The sequence below is a fragment of the Suricata suricatta genome, chromosome 3, assembly GCF_006229205.1.
Source record: "Suricata suricatta isolate VVHF042 chromosome 3, meerkat_22Aug2017_6uvM2_HiC, whole genome shotgun sequence".
Classification (NCBI taxonomy): Eukaryota; Metazoa; Chordata; class Mammalia; order Carnivora; family Herpestidae; genus Suricata; species Suricata suricatta.
The window spans coordinates 31,507,739-31,535,131 of NC_043702.1; the positions used below are offsets into that span (position 1 = coordinate 31,507,739).

At 36.7% G+C, this 27,393-nt stretch overlaps 2 protein-coding genes and 1 pseudogene across 6 annotated transcripts in view; 1 reads left to right on the forward strand and 2 right to left on the reverse strand.

The window, feature by feature from the left end:
• Positions 1 to 182, reverse strand: part of CARF (calcium responsive transcription factor) — a 79,366-nt gene extending 79,184 nt beyond the window's left edge. For both annotated transcript variants that reach the window (XR_003906520.1, XM_029934036.1), the window contains exon 1: positions 134 to 182. The gene's annotated coding sequence lies outside the window, so the exon portion shown is untranslated. The remainder of the gene's footprint in view (positions 1 to 133) is intronic.
• Positions 1 to 26,937, forward strand: WDR12 (WD repeat domain 12). Of its 4 annotated transcripts, none has more exons than XM_029934041.1 (14): positions 1 to 340; positions 935 to 1,000; positions 5,087 to 5,181; positions 9,127 to 9,221; positions 10,062 to 10,168; positions 13,057 to 13,172; positions 13,606 to 13,760; positions 14,658 to 14,703; positions 16,613 to 16,698; positions 22,371 to 22,511; positions 22,613 to 22,718; positions 22,869 to 23,001; positions 25,431 to 25,503; positions 26,313 to 26,937. In XM_029934041.1, the coding sequence occupies exons 2-14, from the start codon at positions 960 to 962 to the stop codon at positions 26,388 to 26,390; spliced, it is 1,272 nt and encodes a 423-aa protein (XP_029789901.1). In that variant the 5' UTR covers positions 1 to 340; positions 935 to 959; the 3' UTR covers positions 26,391 to 26,937. The 4 variants fall into 4 exon arrangements, with proteins under 4 accessions (XP_029789901.1, XP_029789899.1, XP_029789897.1 ...); XM_029934039.1 differs by having other exon boundaries at positions 2 to 361; positions 884 to 1,000; XM_029934037.1 differs by having other exon boundaries at positions 2 to 340; positions 884 to 1,000.
• Positions 11,808 to 12,683, reverse strand: LOC115287518 (annotated as a pseudogene).
• Positions 26,938 to 27,393: the final 456 nt, after the last annotated feature.

The window sequence follows — 27,393 nt, forward strand, 5'->3', positions numbered from 1 at the left end:
CGTGGGCGCAGACAGCTCGGCTATACCTCCGACTCCCCTAATCCCGCCACCTCTGAGAACCCTACAGGGCGAGGAGGGAAGTCCACAAAGTGCCGGAGCAGAGGGGAGAAAATTCAAAACGAGTCTACTCAACCTCGTCTTGGCTCCGAGGCCCTGCCATGGAGACCAGCACAATGCGCAGGCGCATCCTTCGGAGAACGCGCAGCGCAGTACTGTGAGGCAAGACCACAATCGGCCACCGTCGTCCATTTCCCTTATGATTCCTTTTCCCCACCCCACGTATTCCTCTCACCTGGATCTAAAGCCTGAAGCTGGAGGCGGGAGCATTCCGAAAGACTCGGTAGAGTGATTGGGAGTATGCGTAAGAAAATAAAGCCAAAAATCTTTAGTAAATTAAAGCTGAAGGCAGAGGAAATACAAAAAATATCTGGCTGAAGTTGGGAAGGTTTAATACGAATGAAATATCTTGAGGGCAGTATGACAAAAAAGACTACAATTCCCAGTAGGTATTGCATCGGAGAAGTGCTGCTTTCTGGGAATGGTAGTGTCTATGAGATGTGTTTAGAGTATCGGGTCTGAAGACAGCCTCTTAAAATTAAAAAAGCAGTTTGAATTGGGCCTTCCTGTATCTTCATAATCGATCAAAAGCCTACATATATTAAAAGAAATCTTTAGAAAATTAGGGATACACTGCCTTTAATACTTGCTTTACTATCAATGATTCCTATATCTACGAATAGGTAGTTGATGTGTGTGGGCTAGGTATCTGTGTGAGCAACCTCGTGGTTGCTGAGGAGGCCTGAGGAAAGAAAGCGGAAGCCCTGACCACGGCAGCTTCTTGCGTACCTGTGCAAGCTAATTTTGAGCTGACTGTTTTTTGTAGTCTTAGAAGACCAGAACGCCTGTTGTCTATTACCCCCCTTCGTTTCCGTAGACAAGTTTTGTGTATACTCCTCGCAATGGCTCAGCTCCAGGCACGCTTCTACACTGACAATAAGAAGTAAGTAAGCGTCCTTTTCTTTCCTCTCCTCTCGCACCCCTGGGATCTTTCCCAAAAACTCCTGTTTGACTTTGTGGAGCCTGGGTTGTCTTTGCCCACAATTCCTCCCCCTACTCTTTTTTTTTTTGGCTTTACTCTTGGCTTGTGCACGTTTTCCTATTAAGCAGAAGCGATACCTTGCCGAGATTTCTCAGGGATCCACATCTGAGATCCCCGATCCTTTTTGCCTAGCTTTTAAGGCTGTGTATAATTTGAATTATGAGTGTACAGGGATCTGTGAGGGTCTTCACCTTTAATTCCTGAATGAAGCACATGTAATTTTAAGAATGAAGAATGGACCCCTACAGGCTGCCTGCTAGTGGGGTTTCACAGTTTCTCAAAACACAAGTTTATTTTTTAGGTAGATGATAGACAGTGCTTTTCTAAACCAGGCTAGAAAGTGGAGCTCTGAATGGGGGGTGGTAGAACTATTCTTTTTTTGTTTGTTTGTTTGTTTGTTTGTTTTGAGAGAGAATCCCACGGAGGCTCCATGTTGTCAGTGCAAAGCCCAACATGAGCTGGATCTCAGAAACCATGAGATCATGACCTGTGCAGAAATCAGGAGTCCTACTGTTAACCAAGGAGCCACCCAGGCACCCCTGTAGAACTAGTTTTTTATGAGTGTAAAGTTCTTTCAGTTACAGGTTTGTGTATTCATATACATACTTACCACATGTATGGTTCTGTATTATAAGTGTGCGGATGTATATATGAACATTTTTACTAATGGTCCCCAGGTCAGTAGCATTTGTTTGAAACCTAATTGTATACAGTCTTGTGGTATACATTAAACTATTAACTTTCTTAGTGTGTTTTCAGCTATACTGTAGGTCTCTTGATGGTAGAGACTATGTATTACTCTTCTTGAATTGATGGAGTCAATAAATGTTTGTGAAGTTCTTCTCATACCGATGATAAATAATGAATATTTGCTGTATTAACAAGTTAATGCCAATCGTAAGCTGGATAACTCCTACTTCTGTTAAAATTATGTTTTTAAGTCTTTGTAGCTTTATGACTTGACCTAGTAAATCATATTCACTTGTATTCTTGCTTACAGTATAGGTAAATTGTATTATCAATGCACATGAGTATATATACTTAGTCTGAATATTTCTCAAGGAATGTGGTGCAATAGCATGACCACTGTATTTCTTCTAATTGAAGTTTTTATTGAGATAATTGTTGATTTACATGAAGTTTTAAGAAATAATAGACCATTGTGTTTTAACCTCTGAGATAAATGGATAAACATATATATGTATGTGTGTTTAAATTCTTCAAAAAGTTAACAAAACCTAAAAATTAAGTTTATCGTATAGAAGTAATGGTTCTGTATTATATATTCTTATATATTATACAAGAACTGGTAAGTAAAATGGGGGGGATAGCTTTTTCTCCTCTATGTATGTAACTTACATTTACATGTGTGTGAATTATGCTACTTCTCCTTGCCCTCTCATCTTACTGACCAAATAGTAGGTGTAAGGAAAAACCAAAAACTTTAATTCTAGGTTTTGTTCTCTTTTGGAGATCCTAAATTACTACTGAATTTTTTAAAATCATGATACATATAAATATAGCTGTAGCCTTATTACTCAAATTATAGTTTGAAGATCAGCAGCATCAACATCACTTGGGAGGTTTTAGAAAACGCAGAATCTCGGATTCCACCTCAGACCTACTGATTTACAATCTACATTTTAACAAGATCTGAAGCCTCCTTCCCTAACCCTACCCCATTGTAGCAAAAAGAGATTTATTAGATCATGTCTTGATGAGCCACTAGATTTTACCTTAACATCTTTGGAAACGTCCATTCTCCACAACTATACCCTTAATTCATGCTTTAGGCTTTTTTTTGTAAAGTCTCCGTTTCAGTGGTTTTGAGTATATGTGCGAAATTGAACAACCATCACTATAATTTTAGACTATTTTTAAATAGCCCGTCATCTATTACCTCCTAGTCCTTTCAACCACAGCCTGAAGCAACCACTAATCTACTTTCTATCTCTGGGTGTCTGTTCTGGATAATTCATATAAATGGAATTGTATAAGTGGTCTTTTGTGACTGGCTTCTTTCACTTAACTTAGAATGATGTTTATAAGGTCCATCCACATTGTAATATGTAGAAGTACTTATTCCTTTTTAGGGCCAAATAATATTCCATTGTATGGATATACCAGATACCAAATTTTGTTTGTAATTTTTAAGTTAATGGACATTTAGATTGTTTCCACCTTTTGGCTATTACTGAATGGAGGAGAATTGGAGTGGAGGAATGGAGATGTGAACTTTTGTGTGGACATATACTTTCATTTCTCTTGGGTATATACTTAGAGTTGCTGGGTCAAATGGCAATTTCATATTTAACTTTTTGACAATAAAAAAGTTTTTGGAAGGGCACCTTGGTGGCTCAGTCGATTGAGCAGAATTTGGCTCAGGTTATGATCTTGTGGTTCATGCGTTTGAGCCCCACATCAGGCTGGCTGCTGTCAGCCCATCAGTGCAGAACCTGCTTCAGATCCTCTGTCCTCCTCTCTCTGCCCCTCCCTGCTTGTGCTCTCCCAAAAATAAGCATTAAAAAAATTTTTTTAATGTTTATTTAACTTGAGAGACAGAGAGAGCACGAGCAGGAGAGGGGCAGAGAGAGAGGGAGGCACAATACGAAGCAGGCTCTAGGCTCTGAGCTGTCAGCACAGAGCCTGACACTGGGCTCCAACTCACAGACCCAAGATCATGACCTGAGCTGAAGACTGGGCCACCCAGGCACACCTTTCATATTTAACTTTTTGAAGAACTTCCAGTTTTTCTACAAAGCAACTGTACCGTTTTACATGCCCATCAATAATGAATAAGGATACCAATTTCTTCACATCCTCACCAACACTTCCAATCTTTTTTTATTATAGTCATTATAGTGAGTGTGAAGTGCTATTTCATTGTGATTTGATTTGCAGATCCTTTTTTGTTTTAAGTTTATTTTTGAGAGAGACAGAGCACGAGTGGGGGAGGGGCAGAGAAAGAGGGAGACACAGAATTCAAAGCAGGCTCTATGCTCTGAGCTGTCAGCACAGAGCCCAACATGACATGGGGCTCGAACTCCCATCAAATCCTGACCTGAGCTGAAGTCAGATGCTTAAATGACTGAGCCACCCAGGCGCCCCTGATTTGCATATCCCTGGCGAATATCATTATATTGAGCAACTTTTTTATGTGTCTGTTGACCATTTGTGTATCTTTGGAAAAATATCTATTTTAATACTTTGCCCATTTTTTAAATTAGGTTGTCTTTTTATTAGATTGTAAGTGTACTTTATATATTCTTGAAAGAAGTTCCTTATCAGAAACATGATTTGCAACTGTATTCTCCCATTTTCTCATATAAGGGTTTTCTAATTTGACCTGTGTTGTGTGTTCCTCTAATCCAGTCTCAACAGTGCCACAAGAAGATCTAACTAAACAAAATTTGGATGTTATTCTTTAATTAGAACTACTGCAGTGGTACCTCATTGCGTAGAGAAAGAAGTAAAAATTACTTCATGTTGTATATACACCACTCCATGAACATCTTTACCTCATCTTTGGTCACTGTGTAGAGCTAAATCACACTTCATGGAATGGGCTGTGTGGGCAGTTTAATAGCTCTCAGCTATCATTTGCTGCTCTGCCTGCTTTCCTGCACCCCTTCTGTCTACCCCTCCCTTACCTAACAAAAAGTCACTCTTCCAGATACTTAAGAGTGATCTTGTCCATTCTTTCATACCCTGTTTTTCTATCCTTTTCTTTGGTTGAAATGACCTAAAATTTAATTTCTTTGTCATTCTGTATATTACTTATGACATTGTTCTTACATAGTTTTATTTTATCTTGATTACCAGACTGTGACCCTTTCTGAGAACAGAGATCATGTCCAAATTCATTTTTAACCCTGTGTAATCTCTGGCATGTATTAGATACCCAGTAAATATTTGCTGAATGAATAAATGCACATATGTTAAAATAATCCATAGACTTGACTTTGATATATCTTTTCCTTTTTATAGATATGCGGTAGATGATGTTCCCTTCTCAATTCCTGCAGCCTCCGAAATTGCTGACCTTAGTAACATCATCAATAAATTGCTGGAGGCCAAAAATGGTAGGTATATATGTTCCAAGAAGTTAGGAGAGGGTGCAATGCCACTAAGTACACTAAAGTATATCACATTTTGTTATTTCCTTTTTTTAGCCTTATTTGATAATACTGTATGCATTTTGTAATGGTAAAATTTATGAATTATACATGGGTTTCCCTGCTACATGTTACTTCTTTAAATGCTTTAAAATAGAAGTTTTCAGAAAAATTATTTCCTATTTATTTCAGTTTAATTTGATTTTTTTTTAAATTAATATTTATTTATTTTTGAGAGAAAGAGAGAGACAGAGCATGAGCGGGGAAGGGGCAGAGAGAGGGAGACAATCCGAAGCAGGCTCCAGGCTCCAACCTGTTAGCACAGAGCCTGATGTGGGGCTCAAACCCACAAACTGTAAGATTATGACCTGAGCTGAAGTCGGATGCTTAATTGACTGAGCTACCCACGTGCCCCAGTTTAAGCTCCTTTTAAGGCAATATGGAGATAAGGCAGTTGACGTTTAGGAATATAATTTTGTTGTAATAGTTATGACATTGTGGTTTTCCTAGAGAGGACTGGGATGGGTAGGCATAAAACAAGTATCTAGGTTCTTGAGCCCCACTTGCTACACTCCTTCAAAGCAAAATGACAATGTCACTATTTGAGTATTTATTTTGTGTAATAATAGATGCCAATCCTAATACTAGTATTTTCTCAAATATTTAGAATTCATTGAAAAATTAAAGGTAAAGTTGTGTAAACATGCAAGGGTATCAAGTAAAACATTTAAGAGGTATAAATATTAAACATGATATATGAAAATAAATTATTAGCCCATAAAATTCATATGAACAAGGTAGCAAAAATATTAATGAAACAAGATTGGCCAGGAGTTGATAATTATAGAATTGTGTGATAGGCATATGAAGGTTTACTATATTATTCTCCACTTTTGCATATGTCTGAATTTTTCTATAATCAAATGTATTTTAAAAAGGAAACCATACATAAAATAGAAGATATAAGCATGACAATTTGAAAATAACATAAGCGTGATCTTTAAAAATTTGTAAATAAAGTCACCATTTAGAAACAAGCATATTTTTACCCAATGTTTCTTTTGATTCTACTCTAGTTGGAGGAATGGAGAGTTGAGAATTAGAAAGTAATGCCTAATATATTCCTCTTTTGCATCTTCTAATAATCCTATAATATTTCTGTTTGAGATGTTTTGTTTTTATTTTTATTGTTTTTGGTAATCTCTATATCCAAGTTGGAACTTGAACTCATGACTCTGAGAACAAGTCTCGCCATCTTCCAACTGAACCAGTCAGGCACCCATGAGATGATTGATGTTTATGAACAGTTTCTTGTTTGTTTTTTATTTTTTTTTGTGGGGTTTTTTTGGTGGCAGTGGCCAGTAGTCTAAAAAGCTATTGAAGCTATTGTTCTTGATTGAGAGATATTCATATAACACTTCCCAGAGGTCCTTGTCTTTACTTCATCCAGTTGATGTATAGACATTCTGATAAATATTTACTTCTGAATTACAACACTGTCATATATTCTTGTTGAAAAAGTCTTTGAGCTAGAATAAGAGTTATTCTTGTAGTAGAATTTTTGCAATACTAGTGTATGTATGCTTGTTGTTACCCAAACAATTATATATTTTTCTAAAGTTTTAGATGAACATTGGTTTATTTTTGCATAAATCAAATAATTAAGTCATTGATTGGTCTTGAGTTTAAGATGCAAATGATTCAGATTTCAGATTTTTAAAAAGTAACAATCCAAACAATCCAATGAGAGAATTCTTCTTTCAGTTAATAAATGCAGAAAGAATAAAGAATTTTTAGCATTTTGTAACTCCAAGTGAAATAATGGTTTTAAGTAGTGATTATCAGTAGCTGCTAAAACTATTACTTGGTAAAAGACTGATGGAGAATATTATGAAGGATGGGACCAGATTGATCATGTCAGAGCCCAGATGTGGATTTTCACATCATAGACATACAAGATAATGCATTTCCTGATGTGATGTAATAGGAAGCACACAATGCTATGTATAAATATTCTTGCCAGGAAAAAAAAGGTAACCTGAAGTCTAATCAATTGTTTAGGTCATCCTGGTGTATAGGATGTGTAGGTGGTAGAGGAACATTTTATAGGACACCTTGGAGATGCAATCAATCAAATCCAGAATATCAGAAATACTAGAAGACAGATGACTCAGTTTCTTTTTTATTTAAAAAAATTTTTTTAACATTTATTTATTTTTGAGAGACAGAGCGAGCAGGAGAGGAGCAGAGAGAGAGCATCTGAAGAGCCATCTGCACAGAACCCGACACAGGGCTTGAACTCATGAGCTGTGATCATGACCTGAGCCAAAGTCAGATACATAACCAACTGAGCCACCCAGGCGTGCCCCCCCACCCCCGTTTCTTTAACAAATGAATGACAAGGGTGAGAAAGGAGAGGGAACTGTTAAAGATTAAATAAAACATAGTAATCAAATATAATATGTGGACTTTGGATGCTGATTCTAAAAAGCTCACTGTATGTCACCTATCTGGCTCAGTCAGAAGAGCATGCAACTCTTCATCTGAGGGCTATGAGTTTGAGCCCCACATTGGGTATAGAGATGACTTGAATAACACTGAAAACTGAAAACAATACTCCTCACTGAAAACAATAAAATAAAAATAAAAAGCTCACTGTAAAGAGAAGGAAACATGAACATTGGCTATTTGATATTAAATGGAATAATTAACTTTTTTAATATTGTCACTTTTTTAAGTCCTTTTATTTTAGAGATACATATTAAAGCATTTACAGATAAAAATGATAGCATTTCTAAGGTTTGATTTTTTTTAATAGTTTACTGTCAAGTTGGTTTCCATGTAACACCCAGTGCTCATCCCACAATTGCCCTCCTCTATGTCAATCACCCCCTTCCCTTTTCCCCCCTCCCCTTTCAGCCCTCAGTTTGTTTTCAGTATTCAAGAGTCTCATGATTTGCCTCCCTCCCTCTCCCTAACTCTTTTTTCCCCCTTCCCTTCCCCATGATCCTCTGTTAAGTTTCTCTTGTTAGACTTATGAGTGAAAACATATGATATCTGTCCTTCTCTGCCTTATTTCCCTTAGCATGACACCCTTGAGGTCCATTCACATTGCCACGAATGGCCAGATTTCATTCTTTCTCATTGCCATGTAGTATTGCATTATATAGATAAACCACATCTTCTTGATTGTATAGATAAACCACATCTTCTTGATCCATTCATCAGTTGATAGACATTTAGGCCCTTTCTATGATTTGGCTATTATTGAAAGTGCCGCTATGAACATTGGGGTACATATGCCCCTATACATCAGCACATCTGTATCCCTTGGATAAATCTCTAGCAGTGCTATTGCTGGGTCATAGGGGAGTTCTACTGTTAATATTTTGAGGAACCTTTATACTGTTTTCCATAGCAGCTGCATAAGGTTTGATTTTAAAATAAACTAGCAAAAAAAAAAAAGATAAAAACAAATAAAAATAAACCAGCAGAGAAGCGGAGAGAGGTGTATAGATGATTGTCAGTGAGTTGGTAATTGTCAAAGTATGTGATGGGGTTGGAAATTCATAATGTTATTTCTACTTTTATATATATTTGGACTTTTCCATAAAATAAAAGTTTTTTAATAGAAATAAATATTTTAAGTGGAAATAAATAAAAAATTTTAAATAGAAATGATAGAAACAACAATAGTAAAAAATTATACCAATAGAACAAAGTCCTCTTTCCTAAAAATCACATAGTATACTGGAATAGAATACATGGCCTGATTATGCCATGAAGAAATTCTGGAGAAACTCAGAGGCCACACTGGGATAATAGGTACATGTTTGGTTTGGGGTTTCTCATATATCTCTGCCAATGTCACTTCAAGTTCTAAGTGATCCTTTTTTTATGCATTTTCTTTAGAGTTCCACAAACATGTGGAGTTTGATTTCCTTATCAAGGGCCAGTTTCTACGAATGCCTTTGCTCAAACACATGGAACTGGAAAACATCTCATCAGTAAGTTCAAATGTTTACCTGCTCTGTTTTATGTAAGGTGTTCTTAGGTAATGTAGGACAACATTTAGAATCAGCCTGAATCTTTAGCAACCAAGATTTTTTTTTTATTAGTATTTTTTTCTAGAAATTTGAACTTTAGTTTTTGTATATTCAATTTTGAAATCCCCTCTTCTGAGAGTATATTACTCAAGAAATGCAGATTAATGAATATAAAAATAAAACCTTCCTATTTGTGGACAAAGAGTATAGCAAATACATGTTTGTTACCAATAAAGGTGTACAAAATGATTGTGTGCATATTAATAGGTTAGGTAATTGTGATTTATAGTGATTCCCCCTTTAATTTTCAGAGTTTCCTTGATAATTGCTTTAATAATTTAAAATATAATTTATAATTGCTTTTATAATTTTGGGGCAAGTATTGGAATTATAAAATGTGCACAAAATTTATCATTTTAACCATTTTTAAGTGTGTAATTCAGTGGCATTAAGTAAATTCACAATATTATGCAGCTATCACTACTATCCATATCCAGGACTGTTTCATCATCCTCATTAAGTAAAATGCTTTTATAATTTTATTTTTTTAGGTTTATTATATTCTCCCTCCCCCCTCACTTTCAGCATAAATTTTCCAAGGTTGTTAATATTTCTTAATATTACTGTTAGCATACCGTTAGGTCAGATAAAGTTTTTCGCCTTTTGCCTGGCTCCAAATTTCTGGGTAATGAAGGGGACTGACATGAAAGAGACATAATAAACTGGGGTTCCTTTATGTTCATAATATACTGTTTTAAAACTGTACTGCCTGATTGATTTCTGGTTTTCCTCTGTCGCTAGGAAGAGGTTGTGGAACTTGAGTATGTGGAGAAGTACACTGCACCTCAGCCAGAGCAATGCTTGTTCCATGATGACTGGATCAGTTCAGTGAGAGGGGCAGAGGAATGGTATTGCCACTTTATTATGCCACTTCCATCAGTCTTTTTATTTGCACTGTGTGAATATTTTTCTCCGATTGACTCTGTGTTATTTGCAAAAGTAATTTTGTGATATATGTATCAGTGTCCATGCCAAAGATCTTTACATTCAGTTTATTCAAAAAGAAACCTATCTTTTCCTGCTCAAGATGTAGTGACATTTGTCTATAAGTGAATAAGTCAAGTGTCTTAGGGTATTTATTTTATTTGAGTGTGTGGCTTATAAGACCAAATATATAATTTGTTCCATAGAGGGGGGGAAAAAACTTAAATAACCATAAATCTCCTGGCTACTATCATGAAGATGCAGATCATGCTATTTTAGGGCTAAAAAGGGCAGACTGGATTTGAGAAGGTATGGATGGCTCAAAACAAATCCTCAGTGGCCTTACTTGTTGAAAAGCATCTTAAGAGTGGATCATAATACAAGCTTACACTTTAAAAGGCTGTCTTCCTGGAGTTGTTATACAAGTGATGTTTTTACTGGTTTTACTTTTATTTTGGATGGTTTTACTATTTTTCTATTGAATGATTTTTCACTGGTCAAGTACAAAGAGCAGCTAGGCTTTATAAGCAATTTCCGTGAGAGTTGTAGTATTTACAGTAGTAATTAAAATGAAGTCTAGGGTTTTTAAGTTATGTTTTTATTTTTAGAAGGTCAGAAAAACTCACATGTAAGATTTGATCTAGTGTGTTTTAAAGTCTTAGTCTTCATATTAAAAACCTTTTTATTTTATTTTTTTTTCTGTTTAATAAAATGTTTATTTAGGATGGTAACAAGATAAATCATGCAAGAGTTCAGTAAAAACAAAAACAAAAAAAAAATCTAAGAGTATAAGGAATGGCAACTGGTGCTGCCAATTAGGAAAAAAAAAAAAACGTAAATCAATTTACTACCTGAAAGTGATATGAGAAACTGTGTGAATCTGAGCATGGACATGGTTGTACTGTTCTCTTAGAAGTGAAAATAAAGGTGATATGTGAGTGCTTGTGTTCAGTTCCTCAGAGGACATAACACCCCTCACGTCCCACACCTACATGGTAAGTGGCCCAGGCCCCCGTCCACCGAGTTCTTTCACATCCTCGGGCCAGCCTCACAGGGACTCTTCTCAGCAGGAGAGGAGGGCAGGCACCGCTCGGGACTCGTAAATCTGACTCCTTCTACATTCAGAATCTTACAATTTTGGTAAGAAAACCAGAAGACTTGCAAGCCATCCTTACCAGCCTTACGTGTAGTGTTGTGATGTCCGAGGAAGGATTTCCACGTTAGGTGGGAAGAAATTTGAACAGACATATCAAATGGAACATAGTGTCTCAGATTTCAAACAAATATATCTCATCTTTTGGCAAAAAATAAATATAGTGGAATGCAAGTTTGAGAGATGGAAGAATATATAATCTACCACTGTCAAGGAGTACAATTTCATTGCAGACACAAAGAATCAACAATTTCAAAGAATTAAAAAAAAAGGTTGCACTTATTCCTCACAAAATCTTCACTTTTGGAACTACCCCAATTGAAGCTTCACACTGAATTTATTAATACAGCATTAAGTTTCTTTGTGTAAAAAAATCTTTGTACATAGTAATAAAAAAAGATAAGGCAAGATGCATTAAACAGAAACCTTCTGGTTCTTTTCCTCTGGGTTCCTACAGAGCCACTGATGACTATCTGAACAAAAGAGTTAAGTTTCTGATTTTCCATATCAAGCATCTTGTGCCTTTGCTGTGGTAAGAACTCTGTCCGAGCACCCTGAAGGACAGATGCTGGTGATGGTCTTTGGCACTTACGCTGGCAGACTGAGCTTCTTTCCCTTGAGTACTTTTGTGATGTACAAGTAGAAGAAGTCACAGTACAGAATGGTCTGGACAACGCCGGCCACCACAGCAATGAGGTCAAAGCAGCCCTCGAAGTAGAAGCGCCAGATCGAGTTGACGAGATACAGAGCGCGGTAGAGGCCCAGGAAAAACAGGTAGTGGGTGGTGATGGTCTCCGCCTCCCCGGTCTTGCTGATCATGAAGAGCTGGGGAAGGATGGCCACGGATTCCAGGTAGATGGAGAAGGTACACAAAATCTCAAGAGGGGAGAAGTCATGATTGATGAGAAAGGACAGCCCTCCCACAGGGACCACCAGAAATTCCACTCGGAAGGTATCATGGTTCCCATCGTAGGTTGCCTTGAACTTCATGTAGATCAGGTACACCGTGGCGTAGGAGCAGGCGATGTAGATGAGCTTCATAGAGGTGTTATATAATGAAATAAATGAAGTAAGAAGATCCAGGTAACGAGTTGTGAAGACCAGTGCAAAGAGAAGCTGGCCTTTTCCAGAAATACCGGCGCAGGAGCGCGTTTTCCAGATCTTCAGCAGCAGGATGACAATGGCCGCCAGGTGGGACAGGTCCCCGGTCAGCCAGAAGATGTTCATGGCGGTGGCGGTCCGCGCCGCGGCCCCGGGGCTCGGCGTCTCAGGCAGCAGCGGCGGCCCCTGTGAGGAAGCGGCCTAAAAACCTTTGTAAACTATAATCTCAAGGTTTACTTTATTATTGCTTTAGAATATAATTGATTTCAGGGACACCTGGGTGGCTCAGTCGGTTGAGCGTCCAACAGCAGCTCAGGTCATAATCTCACAGTTTGTGAATTCGAGCCCCGTGCTGACAGCTCAAAGCCTAGAGCCTGCTTTGGATTCTGTCTCCCTTTCTCTCTACCCCTCCTCCGTTCACGTTCTTTCCCTCCCTCCCTCCCTCTCTCTCTCAAAAATAAAAATTTTAAACATTTTAAAAAGAAGGAAATATAATTGATTTCAGGATTTGAAAAGGCTGCTTTTTGTATTTCATAAGATTTTTTTTTCTCTTTATAGGATCTTGACAGGTTCTTATGATAAGACTTCTAGGATCTGGTCCTTGGAAGGAAAGTCAATAATGACAATTGTGGGACACACAGATGTTGTAAAAGATGTGGCCTGGGTGAAAAAAGGTTAGGACTCTTTGCCTGAACTGAAAGTAATCTTGAATAGGGAACTGGAAATAAGCCATTTTCAGTGCTGGGGCAGAATGGGGATGGGGTAGGAAGTGCCAAGTACCTCAGTTATTGTGAAGTCTTTCAAAAATACAGTATTGAAAAAGAAGAAAAAGATTAAGAAAATCCATAAGAGGTAGAATTCAATCCATACATTTTAAAAATCATAACAGATGTGTACTTTCAAGTTAATACTCTGTTAAGCTCATATTTTAAAGTATTTTTGAAGGATCATCCTTTTATACTATAAGGTACTTCTTTTTCAAAGCTGGCATATAGCTCTTTTATCTTAATATCTTTCTCGACAACAAAAAAATCAATTCTTCAGTTTTAGAACATAATATATTTAAAATTTTTATACTAATCTGTTCTTGTGTTCTCTTTTCTTCAGACAGTTTGTCTTGCCTACTATTGAGTGCCTCTATGGATCAGACTATTCTCTTATGGGAGTGGAATGTAGAGAGAAACAAAGTGAAAGCCCTGCACTGCTGCAGAGGTCATGCTGGAAGTGTGGATTCTATAGCTGTTGATACCACAGGAAGTAAAGTAAGTAGCTGGTGTGTTACTAGTACTTTTGAATTAGAATTTGAGCTTGTTATGCAGTTTTTTCTTCATGTATTCATTGTGATTGTCCTATGTTCATAACATTTGGTAACTAAAGAATATGATTTAAACCCAAAATAAATAATCTTGCAATAAGAGATATGTTTACTTCCTCAGTCTGGGTTTCTCTGGTTACTGCAGAGATTTTAAGAAATCAGGTAAACAAACAGTGTAACTTTTCTTTAATCATAGTGATTGACATTTTCAATCTTCCAGCTACTCAGTGCTTTCATCAATTGAAAAAATCAAGTTGATCATCTAAGCCTTAGCATACTCAGGGTTTCTATTAATAGAGGTTGTTTTACTATTATTGCTGGTTTACTCTATCATGACAAAATGGTAAAAGTTAAAAGGAAAAAAGCCTGAGAACAACATTATTGACATATGAAGGATTATAAATTTTCTTGCCATTTGAAAGTTCCCTAAACCACATTGAGTTGTGCTGGATTTAAGAGTGTTTCTTCAGCATTTCTTTACCAGTTAGCATAATCGTTTACCATCAGTTCCTGGAAAAGATGGAACTTCAACTCTCTGGAACACAGGCTTTCAAAAAGGTCCTGAAGGAGGGAGAGATGTATTGGTACTATGTAGATCAGTTGCCTACCTCGATCTCTGCAACCAAAGCTAGGGCACAGGGCCATGTAAGACTGGCAACAACTTCGGTTGCCATAAGATTGTGGATACAATTTCCAGGAGACTAGAAAGCTATGCAGATGATAATTATAATAGTAAAGGATTTCAGAGCAAAGTAAAGGTTTTAAGTTCTAAATAGAAAAATCAAAGCAAATAATGTGATAGGTTATATTATGTACTATTTTCTCTTCATGTATATCTTTTTAGTTTTGCAGTGGCTCCTGGGACAAGATGCTAAAGATCTGGTCTACAGGTAAACATTTGTATTTTGACTTACTAAAAATGTTTCAAGAATTCCAGTGAAAGACTTTTTAACCCCCACTTGGATCCATAAAAATGGATCAGAGCTTTTTAGGACACAAATAAAGGATTATCCCGGGAAAAATTAGTATGCTTTATGTTACAAAATGTGTTTCTATTAACCCCTTATTTTATTGAACCATGTCACTGAATTGCGCACATAACCCAACAACATGATTGGTACAACAGGTCAAAACTGCTTAGTTCTCAGAATTCTCTTATTCAGGAACCTGGAAATAAAAATAGCTTCTGAGTCATTTTAATAGACTCCAGAGAGTATATCAGAGAAATTTCTTAGTTAAGAAGTGCCTGCGTGGCTCCACTGGTTAGGTGTTCGACTCTTGGTTTTGGCTGAGGTCATGATCTCACGATTTGTAAGATCGAGCGCCATGTGGGGCTCTGTGCTGATAGTGCAGAGCCTGGTTGGGATTCTCTCTCTCTCAGCCTTTCCCTTGCTCACGCTCTCTCTCAATAAATAAGCTTAAAAAAAATGAAAAAGAAATTTCTTAGTTAAGATAATTAAACTTTTTAGAATTATTTATTTCTGTTGAGAGAAATAGTCACAGTGTAAGTAGGGAAGGGGCAGAGAAAGAGGGAGAGTGAATTCCAATCAGGCTCCACGATGCCAGTGCAGAGCCTGATATGGGGCTTGAACTCACAAAACTGAGAGATCATGACCGGAGCTGAAACCAAGAGTTGGATGCTAACCAACTGAGCTACCTACCCATTGCCTCTTAAAAAATTTTTTTCAGTGTAGTTTTGCCAAACTTAATTTTTTTTTACTTTGAAAAGGTAGAAGGAATAATTAGAGGAGAAAGAGTTGGAGGAGGGAGGACTCTTAAAGGAAGGTGCCTTAATAGTAGTGGGGAGAAAGAAGGGGGAAGACCCACAGATATTTAAATTACAAAGAACTGGCAGTCTAGAATTACTTATTACCCAGGTAAACAGCAGAATCCCTATTACTTCTGAGGGAATTGCTTTATTATAGTATAATACCTTGACTACAATTCACAAAGTAGAGTTGGGGGATGAAAAAAGCTCAGGCAGTGTCAGTTAGGAAATAATAAGTCATTTCAGTAGATTTCTCAGTAATGCTTAAAGCAAACAAGTTTGAGGCAGAAAGCAGTTTGTTTGGATAATTTTCCTTTTCTGGAGTATTTTATTGTCTGAAATACTTTTAATTCATTGTTGTAAAAGTGAAATAGTCAAGAAGAATAAGCATGACTGGATTGTATCCCCGTTTAATGTGTTTGTTTACCTTGTCATTCCCTTCTTTTTTTTTTAATGTTCATTTTGAGAGAGAGACAGTGTGCATATGTGCGTGTGTGCGTGGAGAGGGTCAGCGAGAGGGAGAATCCCAAGCAGGCTTCTCACTGTCAGTGCAGAGCCCAGCATGGGGCTTGATCTCACAAACCATGAGATCATGACTGAGCCAACATCAAAAGCTGGATGCTTAACTGAGCCACCCAGGTGCCCTGTTGTTATTCCCTTCTTCATAATACAAATAAAATGTGGTCAGAACTCTCCTACAACTAATAGTAAGCAATTTTTTTATAGATATAGTAAAGTGATGAGTATTCATAATTATGACCTTAAAGACAGTAAGATATCAAATTGATTAGGCTTAGGATTTTAATGTACTCTATTTTTTGCTTTTTCCTTTTGGAAGACTAATAACCCAGGTATTGTTTTTATATGTAAATTTCTGTTAAACAAAATAAGGAGGAATATTTATTCCTTAATCAATTAAGATAACATGGAGAAAACATATACCCAGAATTGTAAGAATTATTTTAAGACCGTTTGCAATTAATATTTACTCAAAATTTTAAAACATCAAGTCTAATTCTCTGCGATAACAGTTCCTACAGATGAAGAAGATGAAATGGAGGAATCCACAAATCGACCGAGAAAGAAACAGAAAACAGAGCAGTTGGGACTAACAAGGGTAAGTATTTTTGAGAACTTGCTATATTTGGCTGAGGTCTGTATTGACAAATGTAGGACAATTTAATCTTTGCTATTTAAATTTCCCTTTTTCTTGCTTTGCTGCTTCAACTCTAATTAGCCTTTCTTGGAGTAGATTTGTAAATTTTTATTATAAATACTGTAGTATGCTACATTTATCTGAGTCTTTGAATGCAGTGTTATTTAGTCAGGCTTATAGATTGGTAGGTTAATTATTTAGCTATTATATTTGATCTCATAGTGCATTTTGTAGTAGAATCTTTTAGTTGTTACAGCGTGAACCCAAGTTAAGTGAAAATTTTAATACCAAATTGTTTAATGATACTGTTTCATACACTGAGGATATAATTCTTACTAGGAATGCTAATTGTATCTCCTAAATCAGTAGAAATTCAAAATCGTTTTGAGTTTTGATTCTGTCACTTAGCTCTTAGATCCAGTTTGATCAAACTCAGAAATTTCACCCAAATTTTTATTTGTTCTGTTTTGTTAGGAAAATATTTGTCATGATACGATCTGACCTATGTTAATACGCTTAATGAGAAGGACAATACTGAATCAGGTTTAGGAAGACATGTTTTCCATTCATTTTCTAACAGCTGTAATGAATGTGCAGTAAAACATTTGCACATTATTTCTTGTAGTTACCAATAACAAAATATTTTATAAAAATAATTGAAAAGGAGGAATAAAGTATGATCATAAAATGATTAATCAGAGTCACATAAAATGTAATAAAAATAGCATTTAACCAGTTCCAACTGAAATAAGTGGTTTATGATTTCTTAATACATTTAAACATGGACTGCTGAATTGCAAGAGGAATGATCTGGCAGCTACTTAATTTCCTTATCACTTAGTCTTAAAGCTGTAAATGCCTCACCAATGGATATTGTGGAAGTGATGATTTATTGATGCATCTCCCTGGTCAACATTTAAAGAATTTCTGAGGAGAAAAATATTTCTTGAATTAGAGAAAGTAATCAGAGGGTAGTTTTTCTTCTTTCCTTTCAGTTGAAGTTAGACATACGTATAGTTAAGTGTACAGTGAAGTTTAACAATTGTATACACTCAAGTAATCACAACCCAAATAAAGCATAGAGAATTATCAACACCCTAGCAGACTCCCTCCAGTCTGCTTTTCAATCAGTAGCCTGTAAAGGTAAATGCCTGTTTTTAAACTTCAGGTGACAATCTGTGAGATTCGCTTTATGCTGCTGCTTATTTCTTTTCATTAATGTATAGCATCCCATTACATAGATCATATCAGAATTTATCCATCCTCTTTTTATTTTGAGAGAGACAAAGAGAGAGCATGAGTTGGATAGGAGCAGAGAAGAGATAGAATTCCAAGCAGGCTTCATGCTATCAGCACAGAACCTGACGAGTTCCAACTCAGGAACCATAAGATCATGACCTGAGAGCCAAGATCTAGAGTTGGATGCTTAATCCAATGGATAGGCACCCTTATCCATTCTTCTTTTGATGGACATTTAGATTGATTCCAGTTTGGGCTACCATAAATAAAGTCGCTAAGAAATCTCCTATACTTAGAGAGCCTCGGTGGCCCAGTCAGTTAAGTGGCTTGATTTTGACTCAGGTCATGATCTCATGGTTCATGAGTTTAAGCCCCACACTAGGCTCTGCACTGGCAGTGTGGAGCCTGCTTGGCATTCTCTCTCTCTCCCTCTCTCTTTTTCTCTCCCTCTCTTTTTGCCCCTACCCCACACGCACATACTTACTTTCTCAAAAGTAAACATTAAAAAAAGGTTATTTTAGGGGTGCCCACTTCAGCTAAGGTCATGATCTCATGGTTTGTGGGTTCAAGCCCCCAAGCTGGGCTCTGTACTGATAGCTCAGAACCTGGAGACTGCTTGGGATTCTGTGTCTCCTTTTCTCTCTGCCCTTCCCCCACTTGTGCTCTGTCTCTGGTCTCAAAAAAATTAATAAACATTAAAAAAACTTTTTTTTAGTTATATTACTTTTGGTACATAAGCTGTCATTTCTGCCTATGTAGAATTGCAAAAATAGAATTGCTGGGTTAAGGGTGTGCACAGATTCAGTTTTCCAAGTGTTAGATACTGGCCAAAAGTTTTCCAAAATGCATAGTGCAGTTTACACTTCCACTGAAAGTATGCAAAGAATCAAAGTTACTCGACTTTTTTACCAGCACTCAATATGGTCAATTTTTTAATGCCATAACTGATTTTATTTAACACATAATTTATGTTTACATTTAGTTACTGTTAAAAAGTGTATCATTTTGTCAGTTTCTGGTGCTAGATAGTGTAACTTAAGTGCTGGCCCTTTATTTTTTATTCAAATTCTTGTTGGTTAATATATAGTGTAATATTGGTTTCAGGAGTAGAATTTAGTGATTCATCACTTACATACAACACCCAGTACTCAACACAAGTGCCCTCCTTGTTAAACCATCACCCAGTTAACCCATCACCGCACCCACCTCCCTTTCAGCAATTCTCAGATTATTTCTGTAGTTAAGAGTCTCTTATGGTGCATCTCCCTCTGTTTTTTCCCTTCCCCTACGTTTATCCATGTATACACACATACACACACGCCACATCTTTATCCATTCATCTGTTGATGGACACTTGGGCTCTTTCTATGGTTTGGCTGTTATTGATGATGCTGCTATAAACATCAGGGTGTATGTACCCCTTCGAATCTGAATTTTTGTCCTTTGGGTAAATACCTAGTAGTGCAATTTCTGGGTCTTAGGGTAGTTCTATTTTTAACTTTTTGAGGAACCTCCATACTATTCTTCAGAATGGCTGCACCAAGTTTGTGTTCCCACCAACGAATTGTGGTTTTGATTTGTATTTCCCTGATAATGAGTGATGTTCAGCATCTTTTCATGTGTCCATTTGTCATCTGGATGTCTTCTTTGGGAAGGTGTCTATTCATGTCTTCTGCCCATTTGTATTGTGGGTGTTGAATTTGCTAAATTTTTTATAGAATTTGTATGCTAATCCTTTATCAGATATGTCATTTACAGATATCTCTTCCCATTCCAAAGGTTGCCTTTTAGTTTTGTTGTTTCCTTTGCTGTGCTGAAGCTTTTTATCTTAATGAAGTCCCAATAGTTCATTTTTGCTTTTGTTTCCCTTGCCTCTGGCGATGTGTCTACTAAGAAGTTGCTATGGCCAACGTCAAAGAGGTTGCTGCCTGTGTTCTCTAGGATTTTGATGGGTTTCCTGCCTCAAATTTAGGTCTTTCATCCATTTTGAATTTATTTTTGTATATAGTATTAAAAAAGTCCAGTTTCATTTTTCTGCATTTTGCTGTCCAGTTTTCCCAAAACCATTTTTTGGCGAGACTGTCTTTTTTCCATTGGATATTCTTTCCTGCTTTATCGAAGATTAGTTGACCATCTAGTTGTGGGTTCATTTCTGGGTTTTCTATTCTCTTCCATTGATCTGTGTGTCTGTTTCTATACTATATAAACCAGTACTATACTGTTTTAAGGACTGCACCTTTGTAATATAGCTTGAAATACAGAATTGTTATGCCTCCCACTTTGCATTTCTTTTTCAGGATTGCTTTGGCTACTCAAGGTCTTTGTGGTTCCACACGAATTTTAGGTTTGTTCTAGCTCTGAAAAATACTAGTGGTATTTTGATAGAAATTGCATTAAATGTGTAGATTGCTTGGGTAGTATACACATTTTAACAGTGTTCTTCCAACCCATGAGCATGGAATGCTTTTACATTTCTTTGTGTCCCCTTCAATTTCTTTTAAAAGTGTTCTATAGTTTTCAGAGTACAGATCTTTTACCTCTTCGGTTAGGTTTATTCCTTATGTATCTTACTGGTTTGGGTATAATTGTAAAAGGCGAAAGATTTGTGTGATCTGAAGAGAATCCAGAGTATTTGGGTATAATTGTAAATGGGATCAATTCCTTGATTTTTTTTTCTGCTGCTTCATTATTGGTGTGTAGAAATATAACAGTTTCTGTACATTGGTTTTGTATCCTTGGTGTATAACTTTTTAGTTTTGATAAATGCATAAAATATGTAATCTGCATCATCAAGGTAGAGAACAGTTTTTACCATTCCCTAAAACTCATGTTGCCCATTTGTTTTTACCTTGCTGTTTTCTTTTTTATGTTTTTAATGTTTATATATTTATTTTTAATTTTTTTAATGTTTAATTTGAGAGGCAGTGAGACACAGAATCAGAAGTGAGACTCCAGACTTTGAGCTGTCAGCACAGAGCCTGATATGGGGCTCAAACTCAGAAACATGAGATCATGACCTGAGCCAAAGTCAGACACTTAATATATTGAACCACCTAAGCACCCCTAATGTTTGTTTACTTTTGAAAGCGAGAGACAGAGTGCGAGCAGGGGAGATGCAGAGAGAGACAGGGACACAATTCAAAGCAGGCTCCAGGCTCTGAGCTGTCAGCACAGAGCCCAGCGCAGGGGTCAAACTCACAGGTGGTAAGATCATGACCTGAGCTGAAGTCAGACATTTAACCCACTGAGCCACCCAGGTGCCGCTGCCTTGCTGTTTTCTATCCCAGTGTCTCTGCTGGATTATCTTTGTTACCTTTTTATTTTGCTTTGGGTGACAACAGAGGTCTTCTGTTCCTCATTCCTTTATCACGCTTCTTTACGTCTCTCAGTAAAATTCTAGAGCTAGAAAATTGGCCTTCAGGATCATTTGGTATAGGAATTAGTAAACTATAGCTTACCAGCTGATTTTGCTTTGACCTATTTTTATATTACAGAGAGCTAAGAATGGTTTTTATATGTTTCGGTGGTTTTAAAAACAAAGAAGAGCATACAAAGAGATTAGAGGGCTAAAATACTTTCTGAACCTTTACTGAGAAACTTTGCTAATCTCTGATCTAATATAAGCCACTCACATTACGCATGAGATCATAATATTTTAAGGAAGTTAAATTTAACAGTTACAAACATAGATTAACTGTCTCACATTTCAAAACTCTTTCCCTCTTTCACTTGTTCTTGAAGACAGACATTATACCTAGTTTGGGGATTTTATGAGACTGACGCGCTGCCCACTGCGCTAAGGCGGCGATAGTTTGGAGATTTTAATTTGAGAAAAACATTAGAGATTTTGCAGTATTTATAGGACCATGGACATTATTTAAAGATTGGACAGTATAGCTTAGAAGATGCTGAGGAAATGGTGAGAGTAACCTATTGAGATACATTTACCTGGAAGAGTTGGGAAGAAAATGGTAGCACCTAGACTCAAACCTAGATCTCTGACTGCAGAGCCTCTTCAACTAACTTCTACATATAACATGTACATATGAAAGAGTTAAATTAGTGTTAATATTAGTACCTCTCAAAATAAAAAGAACAGATGGAAAAGCAGTAGAATATAGAGGAAAGACCACAGAGATTTAAGTAGTATTTGAATTCAAACTTAAGTCCGCCATGTATAAACTGTATGAACTTGAGCAAGATATCTTTCTCAGCTTCCCTGTCTGCATCATGAAATCAAATCAGAAATAGTTTTGGACGATTGTTGTAAGGAAGAAATAAGGCAAGATACGAAAGCTAAAGCATCTGCTGTATGGGCTTCAGAAGTAAATAATTACTGTTTCAATTACTCTAAACTAAAAATGCCTTTGCTTTTGGGTATTTTTCATTTCTAGACTCCCATAGTGACCCTCTCTGGCCACACGGAAGCAGTTTCATCAGTTCTGTGGTCAGATGCTGAAGAAATCTGCAGTGCATCTTGGGACCACACAATTAGAGTGTGGGATGTTGAGTCTGGCAGTCTTAAGTCAACCTTGGTAAAACTTAAAATTTCAGTAATTCCCTGATTAACTTTGAGCTTCTAGGGATGGTCATTTCTGGCTCGCCATTTAAATGTTCTTTCCTCCTTGTTTTTCAGACAGGAAATAGAGTATTTAATTCTATCTCCTATTCTCCACTTTGTAAACGTTTAGCATCTGGAAGCACAGATAGGCATATCAGGCTGTGGGATCCCCGAACTAAAGGTGAGTTGTATCAATCACTAGAAGAGAAATAGGAGTAAATCACATCAATTTCTCCTCTCACTAGAAATGTGTATAAAAAAGATAATTTTGGGGTTCTGCCTACTTCTCTTCTAAAATTCAATAATTATTGTTATTTTTTATTTTGTTCAGATGGCTCTTTGGTGTCGCTGTCCCTAACCTCACATACAGGTTGGGTCACATCATTAAAGTGGTCTCCTACCCATGAGCAGCAGCTGATTTCAGGTTCTTTAGATAACATTGTAAAGCTGTGGGATACAAGAAGGTAAATCGTATTTATGATCAACAAAGAAAATACTTGAAATAACTATTATGTACAGAGAAAATGAAATTAATGCTGAAAAGATTATCCAAAAGCAGAAGAGTAAAAAAGTTTTATGACCTATTATAAAATATTGGTGTCAAAAAGAAAAGCCAGGGCCAAAGGAGTTTTGTTCATGTTGATAGGTTTCTTTTTGCATTCTGAAAAAATTTATCTGAAACCTTAATATAAATGTGATATTATAGAAGTAGAAGGCAGTGGTCTCTAAATAAATGGAACTATAATCAAACAATAAATTATATGTTAATAGAAAAGTAAAAATATGTATTAAATTTTTTAATGTTTTTATTTTATATGTTTATTTATTTTTCAGAGACAGAGAGTGAAAGTGGGGGATTAACAGGGGTGGGTGGAGACACAGAATGTGAAGCAAGCTCCAGGCTGTGAGCTGTCAGCACAGAGCCCAATGTGGGGCTTGAACCCGTGAACTGAGAGATCATAACTTGAGTCGCAGTTGGATGCTTAACAGACTGAGCCACCCAGGCTTCCCTTAATGTTATTCTTTGAGAGAGAGAAAGAGAGGGAGAGGGAGAGAGGCAGAACTTGAGCAGAGAAGGGGCAGAGAGAGGGAGACAAAGATTCAGAAGCAGGCTCCAGGCTCTCAGCTGTCGGCACAGAGCCCAATGTGGGGCTCCAACGCAAGTTCTGCGAGATTATGGCCTGAGCTGAAGTCGGGTGCCTAACCAACTGGGCCACACAAGCACCCCTAAAAATACATATCTTAAAATTTTTTAAATGTTTTTTATTTATTTAAATTTTTTTTTTTTTGAGAGACAGCGTGAGCAGGGGAGGGTCAGAGAGAGAGGGAGACACAGAATCTGAAGACAAGCTCCAGGCTCTGAGCTAGCTGTCAGCATAGAGCCTGACGCAGGACTTGAACACACGAACTGTGAGATCATGACCTGAGCTGAAGTCGGTTAAGCGTCTGGCTTTGGCTCGGGTCATGATCTCACAGTTTGTAGGCTTGAGCCTCGCATTGGGCTCTGTGCTGACAGCTCAGAGCCTGGAGCCTGCTTCGGATTCTGTGTTGCCCTCTCTCTCTGCGCCGCCCCCATTCATGCTCTGTTTCTCTCTGTCTCAATAATAAACAAACATTTAAAAAAATTTTTATAAAATAAAATTTAAAAATAAAAGATAACTAGATACTAAAGTTTTTTGTTACTAGTATGTACAGAGTACCCCCAGTAAAATGCATACACAGTGTGTTTACATATTTTTACAGGTCGAATGGAGCGGCATTAATCAAATACTCGTTTTTTGTTTGCCTAAATCTGCATTTTTAACATCCTTATACTACCTTATGATGCATGATTTGTTAATATCTAGAAGGTTATTTACATTTAATTGGATACTTGATATAGCAGTTAGCATATAGTTTCTGATAGCAGTGCTATGAAGAAAGTAAAAGCAGAGTAGAGGGACACTTCTTTAGGAGTGGGCTATTCTTGAAAGGGATTTTATAGTCGTGAATTGAACAATGGGAGGGTATCAACTATGCACAAATCATGGAAGAGGGAACAGCAGATAAGGTGGGGGAAATCTTGGCATGTTGGTAAGAGAGTCAGTGTTGATGGAGTGGAGTTAGTAGGGAGAAGAGTGGCAGGACATGAGGCAGGTGGGAGTATACTGAGCAAGACCTTAGGGGCCATGGTAAGAAATTTGGGTTCCATTCTTAGTGTAATGGGGAAGATTTTGTAGGTTCTAAATAGGATAGGAAGAATGGAAGCAGAGAAGTTCTAGGTTGAACTCTAGGTACATTTTGAAGACATCTCTTTAGCAGGATTGGTTCATGGACAGAATATGGAGATAGGAATCAAGGAATAAATAATGCCCACAATTTTCTGCCTGCACAGTTATTAGTAGTACAACTTACTGTGATGGAAAGGAGTAGAGAAACAGGTTTAAGAGGGAAAATCAAGAGTTTTGTTTCGGTTTTAAATTTGTAGTGCCCATGAGATAACCACATGTCAGGCAATTATGTATACATATCAAAATCGGGAGAAGTTTGGGCTAAAGATACAAATTTGAGTTATCAGCATATATATGGATGGACGAAGGATGAGTAAAGCCATGATTTGAGGATAAGTAAAAAAGTAGTCAAGGAATGTGAAAATGGGCCTAATTGAGAATAAATATTTATTAATATGTAGCATTTTTCTTTAATATTTACTGCAGTAAATCTCTGTATTGTGCTAATGACAAGGGAAAATCAGCAGAGCCAGTCAAGTAAATTCTCAGGATTTTGAGATTAACTGGTTATTGGGGCAGGGATGGTAAAGTCTATAAAGTTTTCAGAAAAGTATATGTGATTAGTCATGTATGTTTCTTAATACATGAAATGCATATAACATGGTAATACTTTGATCTTTTAGTTGTAAGGCTCCTCTCTATGATCTGGCTGCTCATGAAGACAAAGTTCTGAGTGTAGACTGGACAGACACAGGGGTAAGAATTTGTTATTTGGTGACAAGGAAAAATAGAGAATAAATCTGATGCTTATATTTAGGGAGTTATTACTGCCAATATATCTGATCATTGTAATTCTGTATTCTAAGTTTCCCTTAATATTATTCCTGAAATCTCACATCTCATTCAGAGAAGAAACAAACTGTCCTTTTCTGTTAGGAGTAGTAAAATTTGAAAAGTTTGAAGCAATTTTTTTCTCTAGTATTTTAATGAAGTATTTTAAGTCTGTAAACTTGCTCCTTCAGACTAATTGGATCTAAGTATTTCCCACCTACAAAAAATCTTATAGAATAAGTCTAGACCATAAAATCTGCTTAAAGGATTACAATTTACTTATTTTTATATATAAATATTAGCTTTTATTACTTAAGAATTCTTTCCAAATAGAGGTTCTAGGGCTACTTTAGTAATTTGTAATCTCCTTTTACCTGGAGACAGTTAATATACTTTCCTATAAAACTTAATTTTCTTAAATAGATAAACTATATCTTCCCTCAAACTTTTAAATTTTATTATATTTCTTAACAAATACTTCATAGAAAGTACAATAGTTTATCACACCTCAACCAAATTGAAAAGGTCAGTTTGAAAGTTTTAATATAGTTTATTGTAATACGGTAGTGAAAATTGATGTAATTGGTCCATTTAAGTATTAACTCTCAATGAGAGTTAACTGCTCATCCATAAATCCTTCTATAATCAGAAACATTGGTATTTAACTATGTTTAACTGTCATATGAAATAATTCTATTTATATGTTTGTGCTTTTTTTTTCTTTCTTTATGCAGTTACTTCTGAGTGGAGGAGCAGACAATAAATTGTATTCCTACAGATATTCACCTACCACTTCTCATATTGGGGCTTGAAAGTGAATGATAGATTTGATTACAGAGATTGTGTCTGTAAATGAAATTGATAGAGAATTCTCAGATTGCATCAGTGACGGTTCAGAAAGCAGCCTCTTAACATTTATGGTTTCGTCCTTGATAATAGCTATCACTGTCTATTTCTTTATTTCTTATTTATTATAAAGTAGTTTGTGTTAAAATGTAAAATGTGACCTGCCTTCTCAGCCATTGAAACTAAACTGAATTTTTTTTAGAGGTATTGGTTTGAATTAAGATTTGCTTTTGAAATGCTGTAAAAGAATATATTACAAATAAAGTAATTGTCTGGATTTTTATTTCTGATGGGGAAACCTAAGTTTTTCTACGTTAGCTGTTTAAGAAAAGTATCTTAAGAAAACTTATAAATTCTAAAAGAGAAAAAATTAGAAATACGCTTTGTTTTGTATAAAATGTCTAACTATCATAAGATTTTGTGGGTATTCAACATTAAAACGTGTAGTTGCCAATTAAGAGTTTGCTGAAGTATTTTAAGTGAAGTGCTTTGTATTAAAGACATCTTAGAATCCTGGGGCTCCTGGCTGGCTTCGTCAGTAGAGTGTGTAACTTTTGATCTCATAGTCTTGATCTCTGGGTCATAAGTTTGAGTCCTGTGTTGGGCATGGAGCCTACTTTAAAAAAATGCTTTAGATATTACATACATACGGGGGCACCTGGGTGGCTCAGTCGGTTAAGCATCCAACTTTGACTCAGGTCATAATCTCGTGGTTCATGAGCTCGAGACCCACATTGGGCTTTGTGCTGACAGCTTGGAGCCTGCTTCATATGCTGTGTCTCCCTCTCTCTTGGCCCCTCCCCCACTCATGCTCTTTCTCTGGTCTTTGTCTCTCAAAAATGAATAAACGGGCACCTGGGTGCCTCAGTCAGTTAAGCGTCTGACTTCAGCTCAGCTCATGATCTCACAGTCCATGGGTTCGAGCCTCGTGTTGGGCTCTGTGCTGACAACTCATGCTCCGTCTCTCTC

Coding starts and splice junctions, on each gene's coding strand:
- WDR12 (XM_029934041.1), top strand. CDS start 960: ATGGCTCAGCTCCAGGCACGCTTCTACACTGACAATAAGAA. Junction 9,222..10,061: donor AACTGGAAAACATCTCATCA/GTAAGTTCAAAT, acceptor CTCTGTCGCTAG/GAAGAGGTTGTGGAACTTGA. Junction 22,512..22,612: donor GCAGTCTTAAGTCAACCTTG/GTAAAACTTAAA, acceptor CTTGTTTTTCAG/ACAGGAAATAGAGTATTTAA.